General features: G+C 58.6%; 1 protein-coding gene across 6 annotated transcripts in view; it reads left to right on the forward strand.

Moving 5' to 3' along the window:
• PXDN (peroxidasin) overlaps window positions 1-14,185 on the forward strand; it is a 75,031-nt gene that overhangs the window by 44,974 nt on the left and 15,872 nt on the right. For all 6 annotated transcript variants that reach the window (XM_064571888.1, XM_064571885.1, XM_045884005.3 and 3 more), the window contains 9 exons: window positions 195-312; window positions 2,003-2,172; window positions 4,428-4,700; window positions 5,630-5,746; window positions 6,794-6,952; window positions 7,327-7,439; window positions 8,362-8,518; window positions 10,560-10,668; window positions 11,225-11,382. In XM_064571888.1, coding sequence (XP_064427958.1) covers window positions 195-312; window positions 2,003-2,172; window positions 4,428-4,700; window positions 5,630-5,746; window positions 6,794-6,952; window positions 7,327-7,439; window positions 8,362-8,518; window positions 10,560-10,668; window positions 11,225-11,382 — 1,374 coding nt within the window. The remainder of the gene's footprint in view (window positions 1-194; window positions 313-2,002; window positions 2,173-4,427; window positions 4,701-5,629; window positions 5,747-6,793; window positions 6,953-7,326; window positions 7,440-8,361; window positions 8,519-10,559; window positions 10,669-11,224; window positions 11,383-14,185) is intronic.

A 14,185-nucleotide genomic window follows, 5' to 3' on the forward strand; every position in this document is an offset into this window, starting at 1 on the left:
GGTCAGAAAAACGCTGGGTAAGGACTCAGCGTGTCTGTGCGGAGAAGCCTGTCTGTCCTTGTGGGAGCATTTGTGCTTGGGATATATGTTTGTTTGGGATTTTCTTGTGAATGTGAGGGATTTGGTTTGGGGTCTTGTTTACTTTTATGGGACCATTTAAGACCCAGAAGATCTCCATTTCCTTCTTGGCACAGAAAGGCCCCGGATCACATCGGAGCCCCAGGATGCAGACGTCACCTCAGGGAACACCGTGTTCTTCACGTGCAGAGCAGAAGGCAACCCCAAGCCCGAGATCATCTGGCTGCGAAACAAGTAAGTCGGGTGCTGGCCAGGGGTGCTCCGTGTCCCCCAGATGCCCTGTGGGCTCCGCTGTGCGTGGCCCCACCCGACACCTCCAGACGCCCCTTTACACTTTTGTCCTCTGCTGTGGAGGGAAAGGTCTAAAGGAGAGAATTTTCTGCATCTTTTCTGCTGTAAAGGGGGGGCACTTTGCTCCCCCTGCCAGGGGTGAGGAGTGGGGGGGGCATCTTGGTTCTTGACCTGCCCACGTTCTGTGGCTGGAAACTGGCGGGTCTGGGCACTGGGGCTCCGCAGCTGGAACACTGGGACCAGACCTCCTGGCTAAGGAGGGGTCCTACCTGCTGGGGACAGCGTCTTCAGGGACGCCCATCAAGCCAACACTTACGTACTTAGCTCCTTGTGCATCTGATTTGCCTCATGAAACACGAGTCTCCCCGTTGATCCACAAGCATTTTGGGTGTGTGGGGGCAGAGGTGTAGGAGGAGGGTGCTCCAGGGGTCAGCCCCCCAAGGGCCCTGTGTTAACGAGGACACTTTTGGGCGTACGGTGAGAACTGACTCCTCAGAAAGAAACTGTTAACCCGAAAGCACCTTGTCATGGCTCCTGTGCCCCTTCTCACGGGGACACGGACAGACACTCGCTTGTCGGTGGATCTCGGCTCTCAGCACTTACACTCTGAGCTCGCGGGCTGTGTTTGGTCATGACCGGGCGAGGAGGATGCCCCCCCAGCCATTGTCCCTCCCAGCGCTGGGCTGGTGAGTCCAGCAGCGTTCCCAGGGAGGACGAGTGGAACAGGGAGCTTGGCATCGGGAGCCGTCAGGTGCAGGAGGGGAAGACACCTTCCTGCCTGGGTTTGTCGCCATGACTTGGGCCCAGCGCTGCGCAGGGACGGACAGATGCTGGCCCAGCCTTCAGATGACCTGTTACCTTGGATGACTCTGGACTTGTTGAGATTTAAAATCCGGAGTTAACATAGGAGGAATAAGTATGTATTTAAAAGACAGAAAAGCATCGATTCGGCTGAGCCCTTTACAACCTGCTTCCATAAATAAACACATTGATAGCAGAAGTTAAAATGTCAGAGCCAAACATAGCAGAGTGAAAGCCCAAAAGCCCTGGGCCTGAAGTCTGGTGCCGGGCTCTCCCTCCACTTGCCAGCCTCTCTATGGGCCTGGCTCACCTGCTGACCTTACTTCACCTGGGGGTCTGCCTCACCTGCTGGCCAGCCTCACCTGTTGGTCAGTCTCACCTGGGGATCTGCCTCACTGGGGGCCTGGCTCACTTGGGGGCCTGGCTCACCTGCTGACCTGCCTCACCTGCTGGTCAGTCTCACCTGGGAGCCTGCCTCACCTGTGGGCCTGCCCCATTATCTTGAATGAATTTGCCAGAAACCAAGGAAAATGTTTCCTTTGAATTTTCCCCACTATGTTCCTTTTTCCCCTTTGGCAAGAGGCCTACTTTAAAACTTTAACATCTTATAGATTGAACATGTAAATAATAAAATAAGTTGATGAATTAGAGATGTGGTGGGTCAGCACTTTTTCTAGAAGTACTGACTAAGCCGGAGTCTGTGTGGTAGGACAGTTTCCTGGACAGGCCAGGTGCCCTGCCCCAGGTGCCAGGTGCTCAGGGGCTCTTCCTGTGTGGCTCTGGTGTGTCCTCATGCTTCAAGAACCTGAGTACCAGACTTCTGTCTTTGTAGTAATGAGCTGAGCATGAAGACAGATTCCCGCCTCAACTTGCTGGACGACGGGACCTTGATGATCCAAAACACACAGGAGACGGACCAGGGGATTTACCAGTGCATGGCCAAAAATGTGGCCGGGCAGGTGAAGACACAGGAGGTCACCCTCAGGTACTTTGGGTCTCCAGGTACGTGCAGAAGATGGCATACGAGCCTCCCCCAGAACGGCCCTTGCTCCCCACGCCCAGCTGGGTAGGGATGCGGGCAGGATGTGGGCGGGACGTGGGCAGGACCAGGGTAGGGACGCGGGTGGGATGTGGGCGGGACTTGGGTGCAGTGGTCTACAACCAAGCACCCTCAGCCACAGCCTTGCAGGCGTGGTCCTAGGTCACCCGCAACCTTTGCTCTGCCTTAAAAAAAAAAAGGACACGGACTGACATTTTCTTGAAGGTGTCCATTTGTATTTGCTGCCATGAGCAGTATGTTTAGATTTGCACGTTCTGCATCTTACTTGAGACTGTTGTCCAGTCTTTTCTGAGTTCCGAGCCTTCTTTGGCATAATTGCCGTCCTTCTTCCATTTCCCGCTTCCAGTTTGGAAGTCACACGGCGTCCTTTGTGCTGGTGGTTGGCCTACCGCGTCCTTAGGTTATCAGAGTCAGTTACCCCCTTCCGCCGTGTCCAGGATGGGCTGAGTTCTGTTTTCCCAGTATGTGAAACCCTCATTAGCGCCTGGCCGTGATGTCTTTCCCACTTCCGAATCCCGTTGTTTCTTTCTGCGTCTCTGCTGTTCCGTGGCGCCACGTCCTTTCCGCCCAGTGGCGTGGGGGTCGGGCCGCATCCCCACGCGAGGACCAGCTTTCGGTTGACAGAGCCTGGAGTGAGATTCACTTCTCCCTCCACTGATTTTGGCTGTCTGTCACCGAGGGGCAGCTCGTGGGTCAGCCGGACTCGGAGCTTCCTGGGTGGCGTCGTGTTGGGCCTCGCCTTGGCCTGTCGTGATGCCACTTCTCATGTGTCGGCTTGCGCACGTGTCCTCCCGGTGGGCTTTCACGTTGGGGTTCTTGTCCCTGCCAACAGCTTCACGCTCTAGCTTGCCATGCTCCGGAAACGCTACTATTAGGATCATTTCTGCATTTCCTATCCTCTGCTCTTCCTTAGATACGTGGGCAGCGGAGCTTCAACGTTAACCAACGTGAAAGACGCAGAAATGTGTTTCCTGCTTCTTGCCTCACCCACTGAATTCCTACCTCCATCCCCACTCTCCCAAATTCCGGCCAGTGCCTCCTTCTTCATCCCTGCCTCACTGGTCTTTAGTACATGACTTCTCTTACACTTTCCTTTTCAGGGCCGCGTGGGAGTCGTTACCTGGTGGGAACGTGATCTATTTTAACTGGTTCTTTAGCAGGAATACCTGAAGGGTTCCCCCCCCCAGGTCTTTTGCTATTTCAGGTCCATGTCCCTTTACCCAAAACCTCTTGGGCCTACTATCGTTTGGAAATCAGAAATCTGGGAAATTTCAGCAGGCCACCTGGTGCATGGTCTTCTGAGCCGCCTGGTGCTGCCGCGGGGTCCCGGGTCCCACCCTGTCGTCAGCGTCCACGGCAAACTGTGTGAATAGTCCCAGCACGTGGGATAAGTGAAGACTGTAAACGCCTCATGCCAGATAGATCCAGTTTTAGAAATAAGTGATGAAAAAGTATTTTGTTTTAGGAGCATTTCTGGATTCTAGAGTTGGGGAGAAGGGTGTTGGCCTGAATATGCATCACAGGAATGTTTTAAAAACCTCCCTTTTTGAGTACATACATTGCTTTCCATGTTTGTAAGCTCCTAGCAGAGTAACTTCTGGGTGAAAGGGTGCATGGACCGCGGCGGTCCCGACGTGCGCGTCTGAGCCGGCCCGCAGTGGGGACGGCAGCCGTGGACACCACCTGCTAGTGAGTTCTGCAGACTCCCTCACAAAACTTGCATTACTAAGGGTGTGGATTTTTCTTCTGGATTCAGAGCTGAAAAGTACTATCTTAGTGTAGTTTTAATTTATATTTTTGGTTTGGGGAGGGAAATTGCTTATTTTTATATGTTCTAAATATAGTTTAAAAGCAGTGTTTTATGCCAGGAAGAACCTCTAGCCAGGTCTGACCAGACTGACCCGATGTACTTAGAATCAACAGAAGTAGGGGTTCTCCCTGGGGCTCAGCCCGCACTGAGGGAGGCAGGGGCCATCTGTGAGGCGCTGGCCGCCCGCCCCGAGCCCCGGGCCACGCTCACCCTCGCTGCTGGCACGATTTCTGACACGGGAAAGAAGACGAGAGCGGGTTCTGATTCAGTCGTGTTTGCTTTCCTTACTTTAAGGGCCGCAGACGGAACGAAGATAGAACAACCCAAGCAAAATGCCGTTGCTGACCTGGAGGGAATTAACGCAGAACTTGTGTTTCGTTGTGACAGCTCGACCCGCTTTTGTAATCCAGCCACAGAACACGGAGGTGCTGGTCGGGGAGAGTGTCACCCTGGAGTGCAGCGCCACGGGCCACCCTCCGCCACGGATCACCTGGACCAAAGGGGACCGCACGCCCCTGCCCGAGGACCCTCGCGTGAGCATCACCCCGTCTGGCGGCCTCTACATACAGAACGTCCTGCAGGACGACAGTGGGGAGTACACCTGCTTTGCATCCAACAGCGTGGACAGCATCCACGCCGCGGCCCTGATCATCGTCCAGGGTGGGTCAGGGCGCCCGTCCGTGCACGCGCGCAGACCCTCGCCCGGCAGCCCTCCCCGCACAGACCCCGCCCCGCCCGCCGTCCCCACCCTGCGCCGGCAGGTTGCTTTATGTTTCCAGCACGCTTCCCGCATCTCCCGTCCTGATTGGTGGTAGGTTTGTTTTCTGAACGGAGGCTTCAGGAGGCTTGTATTTCGGGGCTTTATTTCTGGCTGTTATCTATGGCTGAGAGGACCTGTGGTGTTGAGACCTCAGCTGGGTATTTCCAGATGCCCCAGGCGACTCCATGGTGAGCTTCTTAGTTTAGAAATAAATTGCAAAGTGGGGCATTTGTGTGGAAGCTCTAGACCGCACAGCGCGAACTTCGGAGAAATCAGTGTCCCCTGCTCCTCTGTCTTTGCTGGCCCCTCCCGCCTGCAGGGAAGCGGCCTCACGCGCAGTCTGTTGTGAGTGCCTCCTACAGGCCCCTTTGCGCAGGTGAGCACGCGGCCCTGGCGTCTGGTCGTTCCTTCTGTACAGATGGGACCGGTCTGGATTTGGGGCTGGGACTTGGCCCCATGGTAATGAAGCAGCCCTGTCCCCACACAGCTGTAACGTGACGCTTACCCACTCCGGGTGCTCCCTGAGGTCCGACGCCAGAGGGACCTTCGGGTCTCCTGACCGCCGCGGGCGGAAGCCGGACACCTCCCCTCCATCCACACCGTCCGTGCGGTCAGCCCGCGGCGTGTCGGCACAGGCCCGGCAGGGGGCCGGGAAACACCGCTGTTTGACGCCCTTTCTGCCGTCGTGCCCTGCTCGCAGACGCTCCCCCTGCCACGCGGGTTCTCGGTGCCCTAGCACCTGCAGGGCTGCCGACGCTGACGCTAGCTTGCAGCATCTGTGCCCAGACTGTCTTTGAAGTGTTGTTTCCGATGTTTTTCCTTCCGGCAGCTCTTCCCCAGTTCACCGTGACGCCTGCAGACAGAGCTGTGATCGAGGGTCAGACAGTCGACTTCCAGTGCGAGGCCAAGGGCTACCCACAGCCGGTCATCGCGTGGACGAAAGGAGGTGAGAGCTGGCCCGGCACTTGCTGGGACGCGCTCCACACGCGGGGGCGCGTCTGCCTGCCCTGTGCCCAGGCCGCAGCCCCCGTGAGCAGGGGTGGGGACGGTCCGCGTCTCGTCTGCGTGTTCCGGCTGCAGGCCTGGCCCACGGCTACGGTGCAGGACACGCAGAGAGGGCTGTCCTTCCCGAGGATGCGGGTGGCCTTCTGCCTTCTGTCTCCCTCGCCTCCCAGATGGTGGCTGTCTTGCCTTTAATGTACACTTAATTAACATCTTGATGAAGTTTCATAGCAGGTAGGATAGAACTTTCTGGAAACTGCCATAGCATTTGTTTGAAGCTAAAAGTGTCACTTCATTCTCTGGGGCTGTCACGCCGTCTCCATCCGAGGTCACACGGCTGGTTGATCACATTGATTCTTAGGGGGTGACCCCCGCCCCCCATTCTGCTCTAGCTGGTGAGCTCCTGGCCAGGTGATGATGAAGACAGACGTCCCCGAGGGCGCCGGCAGCCTGGCTGGGAAGGTTTAGGGGAGGGGAGGTGGCCCCAGGGCTCTGTCCTAGAATTGACCTTGAGGACCTGCCCAGGGGCTCTGCCTTGAACCAGAGGGCCGCTCGCCGCCTTCCTCCCCTGAGGAGCGAGCACCCTGGGTAGGCAGGTGCGTGAGCACCCAGCACCTGGACTTCCGTGTCCCCTGGCGGGAGGGGCCGTGTGCTGGCACCTCAACGGGGTGTTCTGTGCTTTTGCGTAACTTCAGCCCCCCAGCCCCTCCCCAGCAGTCCCTCCCCAACGGCCCCCGGTGTCCCGGCTCCTGCATCTCTCTTGTCTGCTCCTCCTGCTTCTGGGGAGTTTCTAAGAGGCAGGGCGGCTCTGTTTGTCCCCGACGTGGCGGCTCCCAGCTGGTGTGGAATGTCGCTCGGGAGGTGCCGAGCCCTGCTGCCCCTGACTCGGGCAGAGACCAGTCCGTCCCACTGTTCCCTTTGCTCCGAGAATGTTCTGCTGCACCCGGCCTTCCTGAGTCCTAGTGGTCCACTGTGTGTCCATGCCTTTCAGGGAGCCAGCTGTCCGTGGACAGGCGGCACCTGGTGCTCTCGTCGGGAACGCTCCGGATCTCGGCTGTGGCTCTGCACGATCAGGGCCAGTATGAGTGCCAGGCCGTCAACATCATCGGCTCCCAGAGGGCCGTGGCCCACCTGACCGTGCAGCCCAGAGGTACGCGGCGCCGGCCCCTCCTGGGGGACCGACTGCTTTCTGCAGACCTGCTTTCGGGAAAGGCGGGCCTTCGGCAGCCAGCACTCACAGCTCAGGACAGGAGCTGGTGAGGTGAGGGCTTGCGGTCCGCTCTTGAGACCCGGCCCCTCAGGTGGAGGGCGGGCAGCCGGCAGACCATCTCGCCTTCCCTCCGGCCCCTTTGCTCTGTGCAGACTGAGCTGGGAGGCAGAGGGAGGGCCCAGTGCTGGCCGAGAGTGCCCTGGGCCTGCCCTGGCTGAGGACGAGGGGTCTGTGCTCTTAGGAAGCGTTTTGGTACGAATGACGAGTGTCCCGGGTTCTCCTCCTCGGTCAGCTCATTGTCCCTTGCTTTGCAGTCACGCCGGTGTTTGCCAGCATTCCAAGCGACATGACGGTGGAGGTGGGCACCAACGTGCAGCTCCCCTGCAGCTCCCAGGGGGAGCCCGAGCCCGTCATCACCTGGAACAAGGTACCACCCGTGGGGGGCGGGGCACGGGTGTGGCAGGTGCCCGCCAGCTCGTGGCTTCTCCGCACCGTCTGGAGCAGAGAAAGCATCCCCACCGCAGCCGGAGTTAAACGATGCTGAGGGATCCCTACTAACAAAACCAGAAGCAAACAAACCCGCATTCTCTTTTTCATGTTCTTCTTAGTGACAAAGCAACAAAAACCCTCCGGTTAGATCCATGGCCCCATCGTCAATGGAGAGGTTTTTTGTTGTTGTTCCATTTTCCTGGGTTGCTTTTGTGAAGCCCAGTAGAAAATCGCATCCCGGTGTTTAGCCATTATGAACGAGGGTTTTGACAGGACTTGTGTCCCTGGAGGACAGGGTGGCCACGGGCAGGGGGCCCCCACAGGGAGGTTTGAGTTCCGGGGGACACCCTGGCCCTCTCCCGCGTCCCCCCACTGCCCAGATCTCACCTGCCCTCTGCCGGGACCACGCGTGGCCGTCTCGCTGTCCTGGTGGGCTTGTTCTTGTCCTTCTGCCGCCGGGCCCGTCGCCTGCCCTTCTCAGGGGTGGCTCAGGTGTCCTATCGCCCAGAAGACCTTGCCCAGGGCCCTTCTCCGTCACTGGGTGCCCGCACTCTCTGCCTTCCCCACTTTCGTGCGCATCCCACGGGGGATTGTTTGCCCCCAGCCCCTGATCCTGGAGAATCCAAGGGACTCGGTCTCTGTCTTAATCTTCTCTGGATCTTTCACAAGAGTCTAAGAAAAGTTCCTCTCAGTAAGTTGGACTAAATCCCCTCTTCTCTCCAGTTTTAGATAGATCTGAGCATGTCCTCTAGGCCATGTCCATCTGTGAGGTGCTGAGAGTGGTCCCCCCACCCCCAGGTCAAACAACTTCTGCTTCTGGGTCTCGTTCCTAGTATCATTCCCGTTCTGCTTTGCTCCAGGATGGGGTTCAGGTGACGGAAAGTGGGAAATTTCACATTAGCCCCGAGGGGTTCCTGACCATCCACGATGTCGGGACGGCGGACGCAGGCCGCTATGAGTGCGTGGCCCGGAACACCATCGGGCAGGCCTCCGTCAGCATGGTGCTCAGCGTGAGCGGTGAGTCCCTGTGGCCCGTGTGGACATTCCCCGGCGTGGGCTCACAGGCGGGAGGGGGCGCCCGGCCCGGGGCACTTGCAGACCCACCGTCTGATCCTCGGAAGGCAGCGCGTCCCGGTTGGCGGGGGACACGCCAGGGTCCCGGCACCACACTCTTGCTGCCACCCTGGGACTCAGGCCAGTGTGGTCACGTGCCCTGTGATCAAGGCTCTCCGTGAGCACGGTTTAGTGGTTGGCATGGCCGTCCTCCAAGCCCACCCACATTCGACAGTGTGTAATTGACGGTCCCCAGTTGGCAGGCGCGTGTTTGAGCAGGCCAGTGCCCCTCTGCTGTGCTCGCTTGCTCCGGATGGGGCCCCCGTCTTCGCGGGATGACTGTCCTTAATCAGGGGCAGCTCCCTGCCCTGCACCCTGACAACCACGCTGGTCCGGCGTCTGCGTCTGCCCCTCACCTGCCTCCTTCGCCTGTTCTGTCTGCACAGCCATCTTCCTGATTTTAGCATTTGTGCTGCCGAAGCGAGCACACAGCCATCTTCCTGAAAGGGCCGGTCCCATGACCTGTCGCTGATGCTTCCCACGTGTTGTAGTGTCAGGCTGACCCCCACCCGCGTCCCAGGCACGTCCCCTCTACCTTCCCTGTGCCTTCTGGGCGGCCCGTCCTGAGGGTCCACACTTGGGTCTGTGCTTCTGCCTTCCCCACCACGGCTCACCCGCCTGCCTTTCCCAGGGGCTTGTGAGAGCCCCAGATGGGGCGGGGTCTGCTCGGTCTGTGCGCCCAGCACCCCCCAGAGCCTGAAGGTGGTAGGCACTTGCCAGATGGGAACCATAAGGGAATAACTAGGAGCCTGGTTTTGGTTTTTTGTTTTAGGGAAAATGTTATTTTCCCATTACGTATGGTGTGTGAAATGGATGTAGAACTCAATTGATGAATTCTGTAACTTTTCCTTTGAATGACAATTTTTGATACCTAAAAATAATGTTACTTTGATGTGAATTAGTCATATATATGAGATTTAAAAATAATCTCCCACCCACAATCCCACCTCCAAGAAATAGTCTCTATTAACGTTTTGGTGAATTTCTTTTATTTCTTCTAAAGATAGGTTAATGCTTTCAAATTATTTTTGTGATCATTGCTTGGAGAACAACAAATCCAAGTCATGCGTAATAATGAAATATTGGAGTCATAAAATTGTGTAAAATTATCCGATCTGTTTGTCTGCCACTTGGCATAAAAGTATTAGGTTCCAAAAATTAGCACATGTGGCCCCGTTTGAGACACACCAAGGTGGGGGTTGTGCCGGGGGAAAGGCTGCTGGGCACGTTTCAGACGTGTGGAGGGGCCCGCCGACAGCGGTGAGTGGCTGGGTCTGCGGAGCGTGAAGGTGGCCGCCCCGGCTCTGTGCAGGGCTGGGCGTCAGGCGCTGTCGGGGGCCGAGAGGTGAGTCAGGCGGCACCTTCCGGCTCAGTGCAGAGATGCTGGTGGCGGACGGGGACAAGAAGCAGGCTGGAAGAATGATCCGACCCTGAGAGTCGGGGCTGGGGGAGGCCGTCGGAGAGGCCCCCCGAGCAAGCAAACTCTGAGACGTAGAGCCGCGTGGCATGGCCAGCGTGAAGCCTGAGGTCGGGACGAGCCGAAAGCCGGAGGCCAGTGGAGGAATCGGGGAGGCCAGGCTGGTCTGGGGCCTTGTTGGCCACGCCATGGTTTGGTTTCTATTCCGCGTATGTTGGAAGCCACTGGAAAGTTCTGAGCAGGGCGTCTGTGAGCTGGCTGCTCTCCTCAACGGTGACGTTGGCCGTAAGGGACGGTGAGTGTGGAGGGGGAGGTGAGGACGGTGGCCGCCAGCATCAGAACTGGTGATGCCACGCCGCAGGTCTGACGGGCCTGCCGACGGTGGACGGGGCCTGGCACAGTGGGCACCATCCGCTGACTGGCAGCCACGCCCGGGCGCTCTGGCGCGCGGCATCTGGCGGGGAAGGAGCAAGCAGCCAGACGCATGAGTAACGCAGTAACGTAACGGACGACTTCCTGTTTTCCCAGTTCCTGATGTCAGTCGAAATGGGGACCCGTTTGTGGCCACATCGATTGTTGAAGCGATTGCGACCGTGGACAGAGCCATCAACTCGACCCGCACGCACCTGTTTGACAGGTACCGAGGGGGCGGGGGCGGGTGTAGACCTCTGCTCGCTCAGCCTCTGGGGTAGAACAGAGCTGTGACCTGTTCCGTCCAAGGGATAACCTTTTAATTTAAAAATCATACTCAACGTTGGCATCGAGTTTTGTGGGGTTTGGACAACAAAAGACACGTCCTTTCTGAGTAGAAGCGGAACCAGGATTCACAAACGAGGCATTTTTAGAAAATCTGAGCTCGTTCCATGGGCTTGTTAATGAGTGATTTGGCAAGAACAAAATCTCTCGGGCTGTAGCGTATTTGTTCACGTTGGTAATTCCGAAGTGTTTTATTCTGCATTGTAACTAAAACAGATTGTGTTTCCTCTATTGACTTAATTATTTGTTTTTAGTGTCTTTGTTTTTGTTTGTGTTCGATGCCTTCCGCTTGGGACGAGTGAGGTACGATACATCGTGTCTCTAGAAAAGTAGCTCCAGAACTATTTAGTGGTAATAATTACAGTTTTGGATGTGAGTGATTCTTGTCCTCAAAAGTTGGTTCTGTTCTTTCCTGTGTGCTCCTCAACCCCTGATAGCCGGCCCCGATCTCCCAACGACCTGCTGGCCTTGTTCCGGTACCCGAGGGACCCCTACACCGTGGAGCAGGCGCGCGCCGGGGAGATATTTGAGCGGACCTTGCAGCTCATTCAGGAGCACGTGCAGCACGGCCTGATGGTCGACCTGAACGGAACAAGTCAGTCCCGGGGCCCCCTCCCCTGAGTGCTGGGCCGCACGGCTGTGGGGCCTTCCCGGGAGCCATTCCCACATCCCCGTGTCTGAGGGAGCACTCGGTGGGCCAGGCCTGGGCTGCCCCACAGCCACCGCTTCGGGTCCCCTGATGCACAGCTGGACCGTGCGCTGCCCTGAGCCCCAGGCCGGGCGGGTCGGGCCCCCGTGACCCAGCAGGCTAGCCGCGAATCCATGAGGCCGTGTGCCTGGGATGCAGGGTTCCGGCTGTTGGGAAGGAGGCTCCTGGTGCTCGGGCGTTCGTGAGGCGGCTGCTGAGCCCGCCCTGGTGCTGTGTGGATGGAGGGAGCCTGACGGCCCTCCTGCAGCCTGTCCACGCAGAGCCAGCCGGGCGCAGCGCTCTCAAGGACGCCAGAGGCCCGGGGTTTCTCCTGTGTGGAAGCATCCCTTCAACGGCGAGTGTTCATTTAAAGCGTTGTGGGAGCGCGTGCGCACCGTCCCCTCACTGGGGGTCAGGCTCTGGGCTTTCCACGGGGTTTTCTGACTCGTCTTCGGGGAGTCCATCCTGCCCGCAGGACAGAAATGTCCAAGAACTGAGTGTTCTTAGATACGAACGTGTGGCGTGAAGATGTGGAAACCCGGCCCTCTGCTTCCTGGGAGGAGAGGAAGCGCCCGGGCCGCCCTCAGTCCTGCCCCGGCTTGGGGCTGAGCTTCCCGGCTCTGCCGTGTAGACGTGTAGACCGTGGCGCCTCCTTGTCCTCCTGGAGGCACCGGCCTCGGTCGGGGGCCATGTGGACGATTCCACTCCTTGGACCGACCAGCCTAGCCTTGCGGGTGCCCCTGGGGAGAAACGTGGGGGCCCCGCCTTCTCTGCACTCGCCTGTGTTGGGGGCACTTTCCCCCCTTCAGGTCCGGGAATGGGGCAGGGACGTGTGGGACATGTGGCCTTGTCCCTGTGGCGCCTCCCTGTGCTCCCGGCCGTTGGTCATACAGGACCGCATGCTGCCGAGCGTGGAGGGTCCGTGGAGTGCACGGTGCTCCTTCTCCCCGCTCTGGCCTCCCTCCGTCGGTTGGTTCATCGTTCCCGTGTTAAGTGTGGCCGTGGCGGCTTCCACAGGCGGCCCCTAGACCTTGTGCAGCCACGTGCAGAAGCAGAGCCCATCTGCCGTGGTTCTCGTGCAAGACGGCGTGCTCACCTCCTGCAACACGTGCTGTTTACAGAAAAATGTGGAAACCTGGACAGAGAGCAGAAACTAAAGTGACTCAGAGCCCAGCAGAGGGGCGCATGGCTCTGGGCCGTACTGGGGATATTTGCGGGTGAGCAGGCCGCCCACACGGCTGCAGTAGGTGGACACACAGGCGGGGGCGCGAGTGCGGTTTGGGTTCTCGATCTGAAGGGGCTCCTGAGGCAAGAGGATGGACTTGTCTTGGTCTGTGTGATATGGGAGCCATGGGGCTTCTTGTAGACAAGTGATCTGGTCACATGGATCAGGTCATTGGGTGGCCCTGCCACAGAGGGGGAAGGGCAGTGCGGAAAACCAGACAGGTGTCTGTTGGGGGTTCTAGCGTGGCAGGCATCCGTGGGGTGGCCCAGGCGGGCCCGTGGTGGCAGGCGTCTGTGGAGTGGCCCAGGGAGGTCCGGGGTGGCACGCGTCCGTGGGGTGGCCCAGGCGGGTCCGGGGTGGCAGGGATCCGCGGGGTGGCCCAGGCGGGCCCAGGGTGGCAGGCGTCCGTGGGGTGGCCCAGGGAGGTCCGGGGTGGCAGGTGTCCGCGGGGTGGCCCAGGGAGGTCCGGGGTGGCAGGCGTCCGCGGGGTGGCCCAGGCGGGCCCAGGGTGGCAGGCGTCCGTGGGGTGGCCCAGGCAGGCCCAGGATGGCAGGCGTCCGCGGGGTGGCCCAGGCGGGCCCAGGATGGCAGGCGTCCGCGGGGTGGCCCAGGGAGGTCCGGGGTGGCAGGTGTCCGCGGGGTGGCCCAGGGAGGTCCGGGGTGGCAGGCGTCCGCGGGGTGGCCCAGGAGAGAGGAAAGTGTTGGCACCAGGGTGGCCGGTGAGAGGTTTGGATTCCAGGTGCCTTGAAGGCAGAGGTGACATAGTCACTTGTGGCCTGTATGTGGAGGGGTCAGGTGATGGGGTCTCAGCCCCAGGGGCCGGAAGGCCAGAGGTGACACTTAGTGATGTGGGGAAGCTGGTGGAGGACCAGGTTAGGGCCTGGGGAGGGGCTGTCTCACTTCCAGAAGCTCCAGGCGTGCACAGGAGACATTGGTCTCCAGGGGCACCTGGGTCCTGGATCCACAAACCCCAGTGTCCTAACTCACCCCAGAAGAAAACGTTTGAGCCTCCGCAAACAGTCCTCCTGGCATCTCTCGGGTCATGAAATAGTTTTCTTCCTCATTCTCAGGTTCACATTTCAGTATTTTCACTGGTAGTTACTTGTTTGCATTCAGAGGTAGTTTTCTTTTTTTTTTTTTTTAAAGATTTTTCTTTATTTATTTATTAGCGAGCGAGCGAGAAACAGCATGAGAAGGGAGAGGGTCAGAGGGAGAAGCAGGCTCCCCGCCGAGCAGGGAGCCCGATTCGGGACTCGATCCCGGGACTCCGGGATCATGACCTGAGCCGAAGGCAGTCGCTTAACCAACTGAGCCACCCAGGTGCCCTTGGAGATAGTTTTCATTTCTAAAGCAAAGCGCAGTGGACAAGGATGGTCAAAAATGGTCAGGGCAGTTCGCAGAATTCCTGGTGAATAGCTCATAATCCAGAACTTACGTATGCACTGCAGTGATCGGCCCTCCCGGTTTTGTAGGAAGGCGTGGTTT

This window comes from Mirounga angustirostris, unplaced genomic scaffold (genome assembly GCF_029215605.1).
Source record: "Mirounga angustirostris isolate CCGP_5_RB_7025 unplaced genomic scaffold, mMirAng1.0.hap1 SCAF_10, whole genome shotgun sequence".
In the NCBI taxonomy this organism is placed as follows: Eukaryota; Metazoa; Chordata; class Mammalia; order Carnivora; family Phocidae; genus Mirounga; species Mirounga angustirostris.